Source organism: Hyperolius riggenbachi, chromosome 8 (assembly GCF_040937935.1).
Source record: "Hyperolius riggenbachi isolate aHypRig1 chromosome 8, aHypRig1.pri, whole genome shotgun sequence".
NCBI lineage: Eukaryota > Metazoa > Chordata > Amphibia > Anura > Hyperoliidae > Hyperolius > Hyperolius riggenbachi.
Genome location: NC_090653.1, coordinates 256,466,730 through 256,486,474, shown reverse-complemented (window position 1 = coordinate 256,486,474; position 19,745 = coordinate 256,466,730). Strand labels below are relative to the sequence as shown.

At 44.6% G+C, this 19,745-nt stretch overlaps 2 protein-coding genes across 6 annotated transcripts in view; one reads left to right on the top strand and one right to left on the bottom strand.

The window, feature by feature from the left end:
* LOC137527467 (trichohyalin-like) overlaps nucleotides 1-8,810 on the bottom strand; it is a 105,485-nt gene extending 96,675 nt beyond the window's left edge. Inside the window, exon 1 of the mRNA XM_068247980.1 lies at nucleotides 8,682-8,810. Coding sequence (XP_068104081.1) covers nucleotides 8,682-8,810 — 129 coding nt within the window. The remainder of the gene's footprint in view (nucleotides 1-8,681) is intronic.
* ZNF618 (zinc finger protein 618) overlaps nucleotides 1-19,745 on the top strand; it is a 223,820-nt gene that overhangs the window by 22,414 nt on the left and 181,661 nt on the right. The window lies entirely within an intron of this gene.

Genomic DNA, 19,745 nt, shown 5'->3' with positions numbered 1-19,745 from the left:
GGCACCGAATTGGCCACAGTGGTTAGACATGATTCCAGCGGTCGTACTGACAGTCCTCTGATGTCTGTATGAGGCTTTATGGTACAAACGCCCACCTGCTTCCTGCTGTGTTCAGATGTCCTCATGTGCCTTCCTCTCATGCCTGGGCACACAGAAGCGTTGCCAACAAAGTTATTTTTTTTTTTTAATTAAAAAAAAAAGTATTTTGGTTATTAGGACTCGTATCCAGATGATGTTTGCTAATTGGGATTTTATTTCAAAATGTGTGGATGGTTTCCCAGATTTCTCTACCTCTACTCAGCATACGACAGATTGAGTATATGGAGTATATTTAAAAATTGAAAAAAGCATCAGGTCTGACTTACTGTGGTCGAATAGCACCATGAGATGTTCTCAGCAGATCTCACAAAACTGTTGGACGGCTTCAGTCTGTTTCATTTTTTAAGACTTTCTCTCCCTCCCCTCTGATATTTCAGCTCTTCCTGTTCAGTAAGCCAGCACCTATTTAGTAAGGAGACCTTGGGCAAGACTCCCTAACACTGCTACTTCCTACTAAACATGCCCTAGTGGCTGCAGCTCTGACGCTTTAAAGAGAAAAGCGTGTTATAAAAGTTCTGTGTCTTGTCTTGATATTCACACCTTTAAAGTGAACCTGCAGTGAGGAGGGAAGGGGGGGGGGGGGGGAGAAATTGGATACACACCTCAGGAGTAAGCCTCTTAACCACTTGAGGACCCTGGGCTTTAACCCCCTTAAAGAGACACTGAAGCGAAAAAAAAATTATGATATTATGATTTGTATGTGTAGTACAGCTAAGAAATAAAACATTAAGCTCAGATACATCAGTCTAATTGTTTCCAGTACAGGAAGAGTTAAGAAACTCCAGTTGTTATCTCTATGCAAACAAGCCATTAACTCTCAGAGAGGGCTGTTATCTGACTTATCTCAACTGTTTTTTCTTTTTCTCTGCTAGAGGAGAGGTCATTAGTGCATAGACTGCTCTGAAAGACTCATTTTGAATGCTGAATGTTGTGTAATCTGCACGTTATAGAATGATGCAATGTTAGAAAAAACACTATACACCTGAAAATAAAAATATGAGAATATTTTCTTTGCTGCTAATCTTCTAGTAATTATTCATAGTACACAACCAATTCACTATATCATATTTTTTTTTCGCTTCAGTGTCTCTTTAAGGACCAGGCACTTTTTTTCCATTCAGACCACTGCAGCTTTCACGGTTTATTGCTCGCTCATACAACCCACCACCTATATCAATTTTGGCTCCTTTTCTTGTCACTAATAAAGCTTTCTTTTGGTGCTATTTGATTGCTGCTGCGATTTTTACTTTTTATTATATTCATCAAAAAAGACATGAATTTTGGCAAAAAAGTGACTTTTTTAACTTTCTGTGCTGACATTTTTCAAATAAAGTAAAATTTCTGTATACATGCAGTGCGAAAAATGTGGACAAACATGTTTTTGATGAAATTGGTTTGGGTAAAAGTTATAGCGTTTACAAACTATGGTGCAAAAAGTGAATTTTCCCATTTTCGAGCATCTATGACTTTTCTGACCCCCTGTCATGTTTCATGAGGGGCTAGAATTCCAGGATAGTATAAATACCCCCCAAATGACCCCATTTTGGAAAGAAGACATCCCAAAGTATTCACTGAGAGGCATAGTGAGTTCATAGAAGATATTATTTTTTGTCACAAGTAAGCGGAAAATGAAACTTTGTGACTAAAAAAAAAAAAAAAAAAAAAGTTTCCATTTCTTCTAACTTGCGACAAAAAAAATGAAATCTGCCACAGACTCACCATGCCCCTCTCTGAATACCTTGAAGTGTCTACTTTCCAAAATGTGGTCATTTGTGGGGTGTGTTTACTGTCCTGGAATTTTGGGGGGTGCCTAATTGTAAGCACCCCTGTAAAGCCTAAAGGTGCTCATTGGACTTAGGACCCCTTAGCGCAGTTAGGCTGCAAAAAAGTGCCACACATGTGGTATTGCCGTACTCAGGAGAAGTAGTACAATGTGTTTTGAGGTGTATGTTTACACATACCCATGCTGGGTGGGAGAAATATCTCTGTAAATGGACAATTGTGTGTAAAAAAAAATAAATCAAAAGATTGTCATTTACAGAGATATTTCTCCCACCCAGCATGGGTATGTGTAAAAATACACCCCAAAACACATTGTACTACTTCTCCCGAGTACGGCGATACCACATGTGTGGCACTTTTTTGCACCCTAACTGTGCTAAGGGGCCCAAAGTCCAATGAGTACCTTTAGGATTTCACAGGTCATCTTGCGGAATTTGATTTCCAGACTACTCCTCACGGTTTAGGGCCCCTAAAATGCCAGGGCAGTATAGGAACCCTGCAAATGACCCCATTTTAGAAAGAAGACACCCCAAGGTATTCCGTTAGGAGTATGGTGAGTTCATAGAAGATTTTATTTTTTGTCACAAGTTAGCGGAAATTGATTTGTATTGGTTTTTTTTCACAAAGTGTCACTTTCCGCTAACTTGTGACAAAAATAAAATCTTCTATGAACTCACCATAGTCCTAACAGAATACCTTGGGGTGTCTTCTTTCTAAAATGGGGTCATTTGTGGGGTTCCTATACTGCCCTGGCATTTTAGGGGCCCTAAACCATGAGGAGTAGTCTGGAAATCAAATGCCGCAAAATGACCTGTGAAATCCTAAAGGTACTCATTGGACTTTGGACCCCTTAGCACAGTTAGGGTGCAAAAAAGTGCCACACATGTGGTATCGCCATACTCGGGAGAAGTAGTATAATGTGTTTTGGGGTGTATTTTTACACATACCCATGCTGGGTGGGAGAAATATCTCTGTAAATGACAATCTTTTGATTTTTTTTTTTTTACACACAATTGTCCATTTACAGAGATATTTCTCCCACCCAGCATGGGTATGTGTAAAAATACACCCCAAAACACATTATACTACTTCTCCTGAGTACGGCTATACCACATGTGTGAAACTTTTTTGCAGCCTAGGTGCGCTAAGGGGCCCAACGTCCTATTCACAGGTCATTTTGAGGCATTTGTTTTCTAGACTACTCCTCACGGTTTAGGGCCCCTAAAATGCCAGGGCAGTATAGGAACCCCACAAGTGACCCCATTTTAAAAAGAAGACACCCCAAGGTATTCCGTTAGGAGTATGGTGAGTTCATAGAAGATTTTATTTTGTCACAAGTTAGTGAAAAATGACACTTTGTGAAAAAGAACAATAAAAATCAATTTCCGCTAACTTTTGACAAAAAATAAAATTTTCTATGAACTCGTCATACACCTAACAGAATACCTTGGGGTGTCTTTTTTTTTTCTAAATTGGGGTCACTTGTGGGGTTCCTATAACGCCCTGGCATTTTACGGGCCCAAAACCGTGAGTAGTCTGGAAACCAAATGTCTCAAAATGACTGTTCAGGGGTATAAGCATCTGAAAATTTTGATGACAGGTGGTCTATGAGGGGGTGAATTTTGTGGAACCGGTCATAAGCAGGGTGGCCTTTTAGATGACAGGTTGTATTGGGCCTGATCTGATGGATAGGAGTGCTAGGGGGTGACAGGAGGTGATTGATGGGTGTCTCAGGGGGTGGTTAGAGGGGAAAATAGATGCAATCAATGCACTGGGGAGGTGATCGGAAGGGGGTCTGAGGGGGATCTGAGGGTTTGGCCGAGTGATCAGGAGCCCACACGGGGCAAATTAAGGCCTGATCTGATGGGTAGGTGTGCTAGGGTGTGACAGGAGGTTATTGATGGGTGTCGCAAGGTGTGATTAGAGAGGGGGAATAGATGCAAGCAATGCACTGGCGAGGTGATCAGGGCTGGGGTCTGAGGGCGTTCTGAGGGTATGGGCGGGTGATTGAGTGCCCTAGGGGCAGATAGGGGTCTAATCTGATCGGTAGCAGTGACAGGGGGTGATTGATGGGTAATTAGTGGGTGTTTGGAGGAGAGAACAGATGTAAACACTGCACTTGGGAGGTGATCTGATGTCGGATCTGCGGGCGATCTATTGGTGTGGGTGGGCGATCAGATTGCCCGCAAGGGGCAGGTTTGGGGCTGATTGATGGGTGACAGTGACAGGGGGTGATTGATGGGTGGCAGTGACAGGGGGTGATTGATGGGTGATTGACAGGTGATCAGTGGGTTATTACAGGGAAGAACAGATGTAAATAATGCCCTGGCGAATTGATAAGGGGGGGTCTGAGGGCAATCTGAGCGTGTAGGCGGGTGATTGGGTGCCCGCAAGGGGCAGATTAGGGTCTGATCTGATGGGTAACAGTGACAGGTGGTGATAGGGGGTGATTGATGGGTAATTAGTGGGTGTTTGGAGGAGAGAATAGATGTAAACACTGCACTTGGGTGGTGATCTGATGTCGGATCTGCGGGCGATCTCTTGGTGTGGGTGGGTGATCAGATTGCCCGCAAGGGGCAGGTTAGGGGCTGATTGATGGGTGGCAGTGACAGGGGGTGATTGATGGGTGATTGACAGGTGATCAGGGGGGATAGATGCATACAGTACACAGGGGGGGGGGGGGGGTCTGGGGAGAATCTGAGGGGTGGGGGGGTGATCAGGAGGAGGCAGGGGGGGGATAAAAAAAATAGCGTTGACAGATAGTGACAGGGAGTGATTGATGGGTGATTAGGGGGGTGATTGGGTGCAAACAGGGGTCTGGGGGGTGGGCAGGGGGGGTCTGAGGGGTGCTGTGGGCGATCTGGGGCAGGGGGGGGGGGGAGAAATCAGTGTGCTTGGGTGCGACATAGGGTGGCTGCAGCCTGCCCTGGTGGTCCCTCGGACACTGGGACCACCAGGGCAGGAGGCAGCCTGTATAATACACTTTGTAAACATTACAAAGTGTATTATACACTTTGTATGCGGCGATCGTCGGATTAACATCCCGCCGGCGCTTCCGTATGGCCGGCGGGATGTTGCGGCGGGTATGCGGAGACAGGCTCTGGCGGAGGATCGCGTCACGGATGACGCGATCGCTCCGCCCATGCCCTTACAAGGACCGCCGCCTCTGTGAGTGAGCTGGTCCTTGCGGGCTCCACTTCCCGGCCGCCCCTATGCGATAGGCGGTCGGGAAGTGGTTAATAGTCCAGAGTTGTGTTGGTGTTTAAATTCGGTTTAAATTGGATATACTCCCGACTGCCACTGTTCAGCACCGAACAAGCGGACCGGGTCCGGAGGAGTTCACTCCTTCCGTTTTAGAAAGAGGAAGCATCAGATTTGCAAGCCAATGAACTCCTCCAGACCCTGCCCGCCTGTTCGGTGCTGAACACCAGCTGTTTGGAGTATTGGAATGTTTTGACTCAGATATGCCGAATTCAAACACCAACGCTAGTCCACACCTTCTTGGATCCTCCTAAAGTCCATTGTTCCAGCGACAGCATCTCTCTTTATCTATTTGACTTGTGCCAGTTGGACAGTTTTTTTCTGGTTGCAAGCAATCGTGGACAAACGCATCTGGACTGGGCATGTGCTATTAAAGGGAACCAGAGAGGAACGTGATATAAAAAAAAAAAAAAAAAGCTTTTATACATACCTGGAGCTTCTTCCAGCCCCAAAAGCCTGGATCGCTCCCACGCCGCCATCCTCCGCTTCCTGGATCGGCGGTACCGGGTCCCGTCACTTCCGGTGGACGTGGCCAATTGTCCGCATCACAGCGGCTCCCTCCTTACCCGTACGCATGAGGCTGCGCAGTAGGCAGCCTCACGCGTACATACATGGAGGGAGCTCGGTGTGATGCAGACTATTGGCCGCGTCAGCCGGCCGACTGGCGGCCATGACAGGACCTGGTACCGGCGGATCCAGGCAGCAGAGGACGGCGGCGTGGGAGCGATCCGTGCGTATGGGGCTGGAGGAAGCCTCAGGTATGTATAAAATATTTTTTCTTCGGCCTCTGGTTCCCTTTAAGGTCAACACATGCCCAGTAAATTGAATCGCTCTTGTGCGAAGGTAAACAGCCATGTAGCTTTGCAGATCTTGCTTGTGCATGCTCAATCTAGATCTTTCATGTTCAGAACATAAAAAGGGACCCTGTGCTGGAACAGTGGGCTCTATGAGGTTATAGGAAACCTCTGGACAATCCAGAAGCTTCTGACTAGTGACTACTGAGGTAAATTGGCGAACTGTCCACCCAAGGTTTTCTTTAAAGTTAACACTACAGTACTATGCAGTGATGTTCACACAGGTAACTGCATAACCACTGGTACCAGTGTACTGTGATCGGTGCTATAGTATCCCCTAAAGGATCAACTGAACTCTAACAACAATATTTCTATAGCGCTTTTCTCGCATAGGACTCAAAGCGCTTAGGCTCGTTCAGATTCAGTAATTGGTAGTAGGATGAAGTGTTAACACAACAAAATTATATTTCTGCAAATAGACTGAACAGGTGGGTTTTCAGTCTGGATTTAAACACGTCCAGAGATGGATCTGTCCTGATTTGCTGAGGTAACTAGTTTCATAATGTAGGAGCAGCATGACAGAAGGCTCTGGGAGCAAAAGTTTTCAAGTGGACTCTGGGTATGACTAGATTATTGGAGCCTGTGGATCTGAGATTGCAGGGAGTACTGCGCAGCAGCAGCATTTCTTTCATGTATCCAGGGCCCAGATTATGAAGTGACAAATGTCAGTAGGCCGATTTTGAATAGGATCCTCCATTCTATAGGTAGCCAGTGAAGGGAGTGCAGGACTGGCGTTATGTGGCAGTGACGGGGTTGGTTGGTTGGTTAGCAGTCTGGCAGCAGTATTCTGTATCAGCTGTAGGCGGTACAAGTTCTTTTTTGGAAGGACGGAGTAAAGAGCATTGCAATAGTCCAGTCGGGATGTAATGAAATGTAACTAAACCCAAAATTTAACAAGTTGACTTCCAACAGCTCCCAGGTTGATAACGGACTATAAACTGTGTAAAGAATCAATGTGGTGGACCCGCAGCGTAACTACAATTTATGGGGGTCCCCAGAAAAACTTTGATGCGGCCTCCCTTGCCTCCCCTTGATGCCCTTCATGGTCTTGGTGCCCATCTCACAAGGGTCAAATAACAAGTGTGGCCATCAGGATCTTCATACCCATAACAAGCGTAGCTACAAAAACACCTGAACGGAAGTATAGTCCCCTGTATCGGAGGGAGGGAAAGTTAGTAGCTGGGGGTCCTCACATCTCTGGGCCTCCCTGTGATCACAGGGGCTACGCCCCTCTAGTCATGCCACTGTGGTGGACATAACTGTTTTATGCTTAGACCTGAAGTTTAGGTTTAAACAGCTTTGTTAGGAATTACAAACATACATCCATGCTAAAATGTTATGGGCCCATTCACACTAGAGCGTTTTGCCGGTGATTTCAGCAAAACGCTCAAGCACTAGCGCTTTTTAAATGCTAGTGCAATAATACCCTATGGGCTCATTCTCACTTGAGAGATTTGTGATAATCGCCAGCAATTAATGCAAATTGCCAAATGCTAGCCTGCACCATTTCAGGCAATTTCCCGGCGATTGCGTTTAGCGATATAGAAGCGCTAATCGCGATCGCGGAAAAATCGCTGCAGTGTCCAGTGATTTTTCTGCATTAATTGCGGAAAAATCACTACCGCAAACCGGTTTTGCGCTTTTCGGTGTGAATGGGGCCTAAAGGACAACTGTAGCGAGAGGTATATAGAGGCTGCCATATTTATTCCCGCTTAAGCAATACCCATTGCCTGGTAGCCTTGCTGATCTATTTGGATGCAGTAGTGTCTGAATAACACTTAGAAACAAGCATACAGCTACTCTTGTCAGTTCCAGCATTTATGTCGGAAACGCCGGATCTGCTGAATGCTTGTTCAGTGGCTATGGCTAAAAGTATTAGAGACAGAGGATCAGCAGGACAGCCAGGCAACTGGTATTGCACAAAAGGGAAAAAAAAAAAAAAACATGGCGGTCTCCCTACAGTTGTCCTTTAAACCTCCATGTAGGTCAGGTATCCTTTAACTTTTTCTAGGACTGCCTCTTCGTTATTCTTGTTCCTCCTTAATCAGCATGCTGTGCGTTAATTGGAAAACACCCGCCGCACTACACCCTATGTGTAATGACCATAGAAATATAATTGCATTGTGTTGGTATGCAATAATACTGTCCATTACAGCAACGCAATGGCTTCAGTGTGAAGGGACACTTGGCGAGCTCTGCATACTTGTGCAGGTAGTCAATTCAGGTGCAGCGTCTGTTTGGAAGCGCTGCCATTTCCTTCTGCTGCCCTTTCACACTAGCACGTTGCGTCGACCTGGTTTAACCGCAGGCCAATGCTACGCCAATGAAAGTCTATGGGGCGTTTCATGCAAAGGAAGTGATGTTTTTGCCACATCCCCGACGTGAGCGCATACCTACATTACTGTCAATTCATGCGGCAGACCGGAAGTCATGTAAGATTATGGCGGCGCGTAAATGTAAGAAAAAACTCCCGTTAGCAGTGTGCATGCGCAGAAGCGTATTTTAGTAACACACGTCAGTGTTCTCCCCAGAATTTTTTTCCAGCAGTGTGGCATAAAATAGTAGCCGGGTGGCATGAAAAATTAGCCGTGTGGGGCATGATGAGAAAATGCAGGGCCGTTGCTTCTGTGCGCATCTCTGCTTAAAGTATAGGAGGAGGTGAGTTGATGACAGCCGGGTGCTCACCGAAACTAGCCGGGTGCAGTAAAAGAGCCCGGGGAGAACACTGCACTTCCTAGCAGTTCCTTTCTTCGGTCGCAGGAAGTGAGGGCTGGAGAGTCTCACTTGCTTCTTGGCCTTCTGACCGATGGGCATTACCGCATATTGAAGTTTTTTGTTTTTGGCAGTGCGTTGGTTAGCAGTGTGAAACCAGCCTTAGATTCTTATCATTGTTTTCCTGCACATTTCTGTTTTATTTTTTTACACGTCAATTTGTTTCCCGCACGTTAGTTGAAAAGCGAAAACACAGGATTTGGCCTGTAGTTAAACACATTAGAGCCGCTGGCTCGAAAACTCTAAAAGCTTTCAGACTTAACTTGGTAAAGTGCAATTAGGAGTTTTATAATTGCAGCTTTTATTGCAAGCCCATAAAACGCAGCAGAACGATGGAACCTCCACCGAGGAATACACTGACTGATTGGTAATTTTCAGTGACTTCTCGTTCTGTAGACGTCTTAAAAATGTTAACTAAAAAAAAGTAAACTTTTGAAGGGTGAGTCCACTGAAAGCTGGTTTTGCAGGTCTTTGGTAGATGATGAAGAGGCGGACCAGGTTTTCCTTTAAAAAAAAAATTGTATATCCATTTAATAGAACGTTGCTTTAAAAAGTAAATCTGCAGTTTAATTTTTTTGGCCACTCTGTATATTGCAAAAAATTGTGAAAAGTCCTCTAATAAAGAGTTGGCCCACGTTTCGCTCTGATCGCAGCCGATCTTCTTCTTATCATGGACTCAACAAGTTGCTGATACCGTGGCTGAGGAATGTTGGCCCATGCTGACATAAGTTGGGTCAGATTAGATGGTGGCGTTTCGAAGGTTTGAAGTGATCTTTCGACTTCGTCCCACAAATGATCCAGTACGATTGAGGTCAGTGGACTGAGCTGGCCATGGAAGCAGGTTAAACACTGATTGATGGTCTTGAAACCAATTTGAGACTGATCGAGCATTGTGACAAAGGCCCACAACAGGCGTCCTTTCCTATTTTTCTGTGATACCAAAGGCATTCATGATGGGCTCCTGCTGCTAAAGCCCATCCTTTGCAAAGTCCGTTCTGTTGTAGGCTTCGTGATGCACCTGCATTGAATTCCGCTGTAATTTGTTGTGTTGTTGCTCTTCTGTTGCTGCGTACTATGCAGGCTACTCGCCGTTCACCAGCCTTTTTCGACCAGAGTAGTCCTTATCACTTGAAGTTTTTTTTCTCAGCACCTGAGATACTGTTGGGAGAGGAAATCCTAAGAGTCATTGTTTCAGAGATGCTAGCACCAGCTCTTCTTGCACTGACTACCATCCCTTGTTCAAAGTCATTTAAATCCTTCATCTTGCCCATTTTGATATTAACTTCTGTGATAACTCAGTCATCCGAAGCTGAGCATTCCTTATATAAGCAACTCTGCATTGTAACATCACTCTACGTCACTGTTGGACTGGTTTACTTTCTAATAAGTGGTGTCTCTAATTATTTTTGGGCCACTCAGTGTATTTCTGCAGCACCAGTTCAGAAAGCCTCATGCTCCCCCATAACCTCAAACTTTCTGCTCATCCGCTTTGGCCATTGTTAAGACACAACTTTCTGGTGAACACTGACTGCTATAGAAAGCTCTCAAGCAGCAGGGAGGCGTATCTTTAAAAGTAGTGACCCTCTTAATTTTTATCAGCAGTGTTTCCTCAGCCAAATAGAAGTGTTTTGCTTTGCATTTTTTTCCAGCACATTCAGCTGTATTTGACAAGCTGTTCATTTGGCTCATTTGCATAAATAACAGCAATATTTTTTTTAAAGCTGGCCATACATCTAGCGATATTGTAGCCTGACTGACCATCCGGTTCAATAATTTTATCGAATTGGATTAAAACCAGTGCTGCAACAAGCATGCCCAATCACTGATTCAATCGATTTCAGCTGTATTGATCAAGCAAGCTGGAAAATCTCCATCTGACATGGTCGGCAGTGTGCGCAGCAGTAACTGCATGCGATATCGCAAGGGACCTCTTAGCCCACAAATGTAATGTGCCATGCCGGTGCATTGTAAATCTCACCTGCTCCAGCTGCAGCGACTCCTGCTCTCATCCACCCCCCCCCCCCCCCAAGTGCCGCTAGGCGCATGTATGACATCACACTTGCCAAGTGCTAACAATTGGTGTGACGCTCGGGGGAGACGGCGGAGGAGACCAGGAGTTGGTGCAGCTTGAACAGTGCAGGGGCACCAGGAGGCTTTAACATTTGGGTTCAGCCAGGCATCGAAGGTGGCATCACAAGGCCAATTCTGGAAGGATTTCATGCTGAATTTGATCAGGAGAGCTGTCTCTTATTCAATCTGCCCATACATCATTAAATGTATAGGCACCTTAGCACTTACAATGCAGGAAAATTGAGAGGGACCTCAGACAATTTCTTATTAGCCCTAGTTCTTTACGTACTTACGTTTATCTCCTCATGTCACGTCGGGCACACACTTTCACCTGACATTTTGAGCTTTTCACTCATTTGCAGGACATCGGAGTGTATTCAGAACAGTCCGGGATTAAAGAGAAACTGAAGTGAAAAAAAAAATATAATGATTTGTATGTGTAGTACAGCTAAGGAGTAAAGCATTAGGAGCAGAGACATACGTCTAATATTGTTTCCAGTACAGGAAGTGTACTGTTGTTATCTATGCAAAAGCGCCATTGAGCTCTACGATTTTCAAAGTTGCACAGAGCTCTGTCTTCTGAAGCTTATTATCTCAAGTGTCAGTCAATGTATTGTTTTTTTTTTTCTGCAGAGGACAGGTCAAAAGTTCACTAGCCTACTCTGTAAAATTTATTTAGAATGCTGAGTAGTGTGTAAACTGCAAATATTAGACAATGATGCAATGTTATAAAAAAAAAAAAGATAGATAACTGAAAATAAAAATGAGAATATTTTCTTTGCTACTAATGTTCTAGTAAGTATCCGTATTACACAAACCATTTATTATATCATTTTTTTCCCGCTTCAGTGTCTCTTTAAGTTTAAGTTGGGAAGATCATGAATTTCGAACAGTAGAATATTTTGTTTAATTTTTTTATATCACAAATATGCTTTACCATATGCAGGAGGTGAGGTAATCAGGTGAAAAAAACTTGGAAAGTGTCAACATAGCAGTAATATTTTTTTAGTGTAAATTCCCTAAAATGGGATAATATATTTGCCGCTAGCTGCACTGTAGTTTTGTCACCATCTGTTTTATTTAGTATAGCACAAATGTATAAATTGTTGAATTTATAGTTTCTCCAAATATTTATTTCAGTAGCTGCATCAGCATCTGTTTATTTAGTGTAGCAAGAAATATAATTTTTAGAATTTTACTTTTTTTTGGGCTAATATTTTATTCTAGTGTATCAGCCTTCAGTACGAAGCTATGGGAATGTTTCGTGCAGGCTCATTATGGTGTTTACTGAAGGAAGACTGTTATAGCTCTAGCTTTTGGAGATTACGAGTTAAGTTTATTTTTTAATTCTCCCTGCCAAATTCTACGAGGTTGTTTGCAAGGTCACGCCGCTCAGCGAAGATTTTATTTTTTTATGAAGAGCTTATAAATTTCATTTTCTCATTAAATCCGAGGAAGGGGGAAAAAAAGTATAATGCGGAATTTTTACTTGAGGATTTTTTTTTTTGGGTGGGGAAGTTGCCCACATCATATTTCTAAAGTGTGTTTTAAAGCAAGAATAAACTTATGAGATGAATTGTATGTGTAGTACAGCTAAGAAATAAAGCATTAGGAGCAGAGACATAAGGGCTCGTTCCCACTATCGCGAATCCGCATGCGTCCAATGCATGCAGATTCGCACATGTAATGCAAGTGGATGGGCCTGTTTCCACTGTAGCGTTGTTGAGGTGCGTTTTTTTTCAGCGGTAAAAAAACGCACAAAAGAGCCAACGAATTCGCCTGCGAGTGTAATGCATGCGAATCGCCGCTAATGTATTTAATAGTAAAAACGCATGCGTTTGTTACATGCGTTTTTACCCGCGATTTCGCGTGCGATTTCGCACCTTTTTCAATTTTATTTTGCCCTGGCAGTGTCATGGTTAATTTTGCATGGCACCCTGCCATGCGAAATCGCACGCGAAATCGCGGGTAAAAACTCATGTGGAAACGCATCCGCATGCGTTTTTACAAGCGTCGGAATGCCGGAGAAATCGCGTCGCAACAGTGGAAACAAGCCCTTAGTCTAATATTGTTTCCAGTACAGGAAGAGTTAAAGAGACTCTGAAGCGAGAATAAATCTCGCTTCAGAGCTTATAGTTAGCAGGGGCATGTGTGCCCCTGCTAAACCGCAGCTATTGCGCCGCTAAACAGGGGTCCCTTCACCCCCAAACCCACCCCCGCAAGACTTGGTCGCAGACTTGGTCGCTCCTGGAGGCAGGGCTAACGGCTGCAGCCCTGCCTCCAGTCGCGTCTATCAGCGGCGCATCGCCGCCTCTGCCCCGCCCCTCTCAGTGAAGGAAGACTGAGAGGGGCGGGGGAGAGGCGGAGATATGTGCTGACAGACGCGCGTGGGGCAGGACTGTGGCGGTTAGCCCTGCCCCAACCAGGAAGCGCTCCCCGCTGCACCGAGGGGATTTGGGGGTGAAGGGACCCCGTTTAGTGGCGCGATAGCGGCGGTTTAGCAGGGGCTTACATGCCTCTGCTAACTATGAGGTCTGAAGCGAGATTTATTCTCGCTTCAGACTCTCTTTAAGAAACTCCACTATGCAAAAGAGCCATTCAGAGAGCTCTGTCTTCTGAAGCTTATCTCAACTGGCAGTCATTGTATCTTCTTTTTCTCTCCAGAGGACAGGTGAATAGTTTACAAGACTGCTCTGTAAAAAAATTTAGAATGCTGAGTAGTGTGTAAACTGCAAATATTAGAGTATGATGCAATGTTATAAAAAATAAATAAGTAAATATATATATATATATATATATATATATATATATATATATATATATATATATATATATATATATATATATATATCTATCTCTGAAAATAAAAATGAGAATATTTTCTTTGCTACTAATGTTTAGTAATTGTCCGTACTACCCAACCAATTCATTATATCATATTTTTTTTATTTTTTTTGCTTCAGTGTCTTTTTAAAAAGAAACTTAAAGAGAATCTGTATTGTTAAAGAGGAACTGTAACGACAAAACAGCCCCTGGGGGGTACTCACCTCGGGTGGGGGAAGCCTCAGGATCCTAATGAGGCTTCCCACGCTGTCCTGCGTCCCTCGGGGGTCTCGCTGTAGCCCTCCGTACAGCGGTGACGCAATATTTACCTTCCTGGCTCCTGCGCAGGCGCTCTGATGGCTGTCGGCGCCGAAGTAGGCGGAAATACCCGATCGCCGTCGGGTCTGCTCTACTGCGCAGGCGCAAGTTTCCGGCGCCTGCGCAGTAGAGCGGACCCGACGGAGATCGGGTATTTCCGTCTATTTCCGTGCCGAAAGTCGCCACAGCGCCCCCGCTGGAGCCAGCAAAGGTAAATATTGAACTGACAGTCGGCACAGTCGCCGGCTGTTCGGAGGGCTGCGGCGAGACCCCCGTGGGACAGAGGACGGCGTGGGAAGCCTCATTAGGATCCCGAGGCTTCCCCCACCCGAGGTGAGTACCCCCCAGGGGATGTTTTTCATGTTACAGAGTCTCTTTAAAATCGCACAAAAGTAAACATACCAGTGCGTTAGGGGACATCTCCTATTACCCTCTGACACAATTTCGCCGCTCCTCGACGCATTAAAAGTGGTTAAAAACAGTTTTAAAAAGTTTGTTTATAAACAAACAAAATGGCCACCAAAACAGGAAGTAGGTTGATGTACAGTATGTCCACACATAGAAAATAAATCCATACACAAGCAGGCTGTATACACCCTTCCTTTTGAATCTCAAGAGATCATTTGTGTGTTTCTTTCCCCCTGTTCTCATGCACTGAAGTTTCAGGCTGCTTGTTTCTGCCTGCAAACAGCTTTGCCCTTGTTTGTAATTCCTCAGTATGTGAAAGCCCAGCCAGCTCAGAGGACGATTTATCCAGCTTGTAAAAGATAAGAGAGAAGCTGCTCTAATCCTAAATAACACACAGGCAGTGTGCATAGAGGGGCCTGGAAGGGGGAGTTCATAGCAGAACCACAACACTGAAGAACTTGGCAGCCTTCCAGACACAGGCCGACAAGTCTGACAGGGGAAAGATACATTGATTTATTACAGAGACAGTGATAGTATAAAGTGCTGCAGTAAGCCAGAACACATTAGAATAGCTTTTTGAACTTGTAGGATGATAAAAAACAGGGTGCAATTTTTGTTACGGAGTCTCTTTAAGTCATGCGGAAAAAATGAGTTTAACTCACCTGGGGCTTCCCTCAGCCCCCTGCAGCTGATCGGTGCCTTCGCAGCCCGGCTCCTATGCTCCTGGACCTTCCGGCGGCGACTTCCGGTTTCGCTGTCACCGGCCGACAGCCATGGGAATGCGAGTGATTCTTCGCGTTCCCAGCCACAATAGCACCCCATATACTGCTATTGTGCCGCAATAGCAGTATATGGGGTGCTATTGTGGCTGGGAACGCGGCATCCTCCTACCCTCTTCGATCGCCTCCGGCGATCTCCGATCAGGAAATCCTGTTTAAGAACGGACGTCGTGACGTCTAAGGGAGTCCCGATCCACCCTTCAGCGCTGCCTGGCACTGATAGGCCAGGCAGCGCAGGGGTCTAGGGGAGGGGAGCTCTGCAGCAACTCGGATAGCGGCGAATCGGCGCGGGCGGCGGCGATCGGTGTGCTCACGCAGCTAGCAAAGTGCTAGCTGCGTGCAGCAAAAAATTTTTTACGCAAATCGGGGTTACCGCCAGGAAGGTTGAATAGAGATGAAAACTAGTCCTTGTTTAAGAGTACATGTAGAGGATGCAGACAGAAACAAAGAACATCTATCAGGCCCTAGGCAATGCAGGGGAATGAGGAGATCCTTCCTCTATTACACATTCTTCATGTACGATCTGAACATGGATCAGGCTCTAGGCAATGTAACTTTGGGTACGTGTAAGAGTGATGTGCAGGCCAGGTACTCTGCAGGAGAATGAGGGGATTCTTCCTCTATTACACATTCTTCATGTACAATCTGAACATGGATCAGGCCCTAGGCAATGTAACTGTGGGTACGTGTAAGAGTGATGTGCAGGCCAGGTACTCTGCAGGAGAATGAGGGGATTTTTCCTCTATTACACATTCTTCATGTACAATCTGATCATGGATCAGGCCCTAGGCAATGTAACTGTGGGTACATGTAAGAGTGATGTACAGGTACTCTGCAGAGGAATGAGGCGATTCTTCCTCTATTACACATTCTTCACGCATGGTCTGAACCAGGTTTATGGGTGATAGACAACACCTCCGACTCCAGGTACCCAATAATTGCTTTGACTTCACAGCCCTGATGACTTTAATCACCCACAATGCAACTGTGAAGCAGACTGGGATTTTTTTTTTTTTTTGCCATTATTATTACACTAGTCTGCTGACTGAAACTTCAAAACTGCATTTTAGCAATACAACAACCCATTTCCTAGGTAAAGACAATCGTTAGCATGGATTATGCTCTGAAAGCCATCTGCACATGCGGAACCTGAAACTTAGGTGGAGATGTGCTTTAAAGAGGAACTGTGACCAAGGATTGAACCTCATTCCAATCTGTACCCGATACCACCTTTCCCAGGAGAAACCTTCACTTTTTATCAAATAGATCATCAGGGTGGGTCTGTATGGCTGATATTGTGGTGAAACCCCTCCCAGTGTGTGATGTCATGACCAAAGTCCTGACAGCTCGCTGTCTGTGAACCTCGTTGCGTTGTGGGAAATAACTTTTTTCCAACTGCCAAGCAAGCAGCGTCTCCCTCTGTGGATAGAACTCTCAGTAACAAACATTCCATACAGATCACCTGGCAGAACTAAAGATGTCACCACCGGTGATACATTTCAGAATGTAAATCAGAGAGAGGAAAGCTTTTGCAATGGGCACACTTAATAATCTATAAATCCATTTTGTAAAAAATAAGCAATTTTTTTCATTATATTATTTTCACTACAGTTCCTCTTTAAAGTGGACCTGAACTCTTGCACAGGACAGAAGGAAAACAGAGAGAAATACACCCTGTATGTCTTTAGAGAGTTTAGCCTGTAATTCCCCCTCATCTGTGTCTAATTACAAGTTGTCATTGGATCTCTCCTCTGTGTCAGCTAACTGCCACGGCAGATAAGCTCATTTGAAAGCACAGGATGTTAACAATATGTCTGCTTCCATGAAAGCAGGAAGTAGACACACTGCAGATTTATTGCAGGATTTGTATCAGCTGTAACAAAGAAATGGATTTCTTCAAAGCTTATTATGCTGTTGCGTATCTTTTTGAGCAGAGAGGAAGCTCTGAGTTCAGGCACGCTTGAAGTCTACAAATGTATTCCTGCAGGAAGAATTGATGAATCTGTCTCCAGAAGGAGAACAGCACCTCCACTGATCTAATTTCTTCCTTCCATGACCTCATTGCAGACATGACCGTGTTTACCCAACAAACAGCCTAAAATGAAAATACGAACTTAGATTACCCAGCCGGAGCCAAAGGGCTTTTATTTCCTGCAGTTTAGCAAGAGATTTGGGATGGGCTCTTGACTCGTTCCCATTGTAAACAAAAGGCGGAGAGGCCTACAGATCTCCATAGCACATGTCATTATCTTCTGATACGAGGCATCTACGCTTCATAGATGGTCACAGGCACCTCGGCAATGAGACTCAAACGCTTCCCCTAATGCCGGCGTTACATTCCTCGCGCCAAGCCGGGATGTCCAAGTAGAACTGTAAGCTAAACAATAATTAAACAATTTAGTCTGCGGAGGCCACATAGCTTCTTTCTGCTATTAGTATTCTTGGCATTCCTTTTCTTATGTAGATTGAAGCCCGCAATGCCCCTTGAGTTCCCCATTATGGTTTTAGTAGGCTGTCTGGTGACTCAGAAGAAACAGGACCAGCAAAGGGCTTCTTCCTGGTCACAGTCTCTTCCCCCCCCCCTCAGTCATTAAACAATTAAGGCTATGCAGGCCTCATAGCTCCTTTATGCTACTGGTATTCTTGGCGTTCCTTTTTATGTAGATTGATGCCTGCAATGCCCCCTTGAAATCCCTCAGAGGCTTCTTTTACACGGCAAATCGCAATTCCAGTTTCCGAATTTTCACTGGAACACAAGAAAATGAATGCAGCATGCAATACTTTCTTGAGGCCTCTTGCACACTGCAAATCGCCAATCTGATTTCAGGTTCTGTTTCCGACTCCAATTTTCCCTGGATGCTATTGGCAGAAGAAGAAAAATGCAGTATCGATTTTAAAATCAGAAGCGCATGAAAAATGGTGTCAAAATTGCAAATTGGAATTGCATGTAGTGTGCAAGAGGCCTTAATTGCTTAACAAATTTGGAATCTAGTTTAAAAAAAAAAAAGATTAAAATTGGAATCGCATGTAGTGTGAAAGAGCCCTCAGTGTTTGTCTGGGGTTTAGGAAAAACTACACAAAAACACAGACATTTGTAAACCGATTTTTTTTCTCCCATAGAACTCAAAGTACATAAGCATGGCATAGGCTAGTAATTGGTTGATTGGTAAATTTTGGCGCAGCGAAAGAATTCTGCAAGTCCGCAAATGGTGGCTTTTCAGTCTGGATTTGAAAAACTCCAGGGATGGGGCTGCCTTTACTGGGTGTGGTAGGGCGTTCCAAAGGGTAGGGGCAGCATGACAGAGAAAGCTCTGGCTCCAAAGATTTTGAAACTAGGCCCACAAGAGTCTACTTCTTGGTCACCTCTTCTCTGCTTCCTTTTGCTTTGCTCCCTGAGAATTTCTCATCTAAGCAACCGAATACCCAAGCAGCCCGGGGTGACCCAAACCACTAAGAAAGTATAGGGGACTAAAAGAGACCGAAGAGCCTTCCTACTAAAAAGCAATGCTTAGTGTAGTTTGTCTTCTAAAAACAGAAGGTATTTGCAATAATTCAGGTTTAAGTGAGCAACTGTTGTTACCCACAATGCATCACTGCTGAATCTTAGCAACTTATTGAATACATCGCACTGCCTTAAAGAGAATCTGTATTGTTAAAATCGCACAAAAGTAAACATACCAGTGTGTTAGGGGACACCTCCTATTACCCTCTGTCACAATTTCGCCGCTCCTCGCCGCATTAAAAGTAGTCAAAAACAGTTTTAAAAAGTTTTTGTTTATAAACAAACAAAATGGCCACCAAAACAGGAAGTAGATTGATACAGCTTTCCTTTTGAATCTCAAAAGATCATTTGTGTGTTTACCTTCTGTCCCCTGCTTCTCTCATGCACTGAAGTGACAGGCTTCCTGCAGACAGCTCTGCCTGTGCCTGTGTTTGTGTTCGTAATGCCTCAGTATGTGTCAGCCAGCTACTTTCACAGCCTAAAGGTGCCCATACACTCGTCAGATTGGCAGCAGATAGATAAGAAATGCATCTGATGATCTATCTGATGCGTTTTTAGAACATTTTTTACCAGGATAGAATTCCAATAGATTTCAGTTTGAAATCTATTGAAATTCGATCTGATGGCATTTTTTTGCCATCAGATTTCCATTAAGGCCAATGCAAACTGATAAGCAATCTCATCAGATCGACCTAAATTTTCCATCCTGCCTGGTCGACGGAAATCCATCGAAATTGATCGAAATCGGCCATCGATCGGTCGATTGGCCAACCGATTTGCAAACGATCCATCGATCTATCGATCGGGATCGATCGGTCGGACAGAAAATCGGCTGAGTGTATGGGCCCCTTAACAGAGGAGGATTTTTATCCAGCTCTCTTCTATCACTGATAAGATAGCAGAGACGCTGCTGGCTTATGTAAATACACACACACTGGAGTGTGCATAGAGGGGCCTGGAGACTGTGCATAAACAGACCAGCACGGAAGAGTTGGCAGCCTTCCAGACACAGGCCGACAAGTCTGACAGGGGAAAGATACATTGATTTATTACAGAGACAGTTATAGTAGAAAGTGC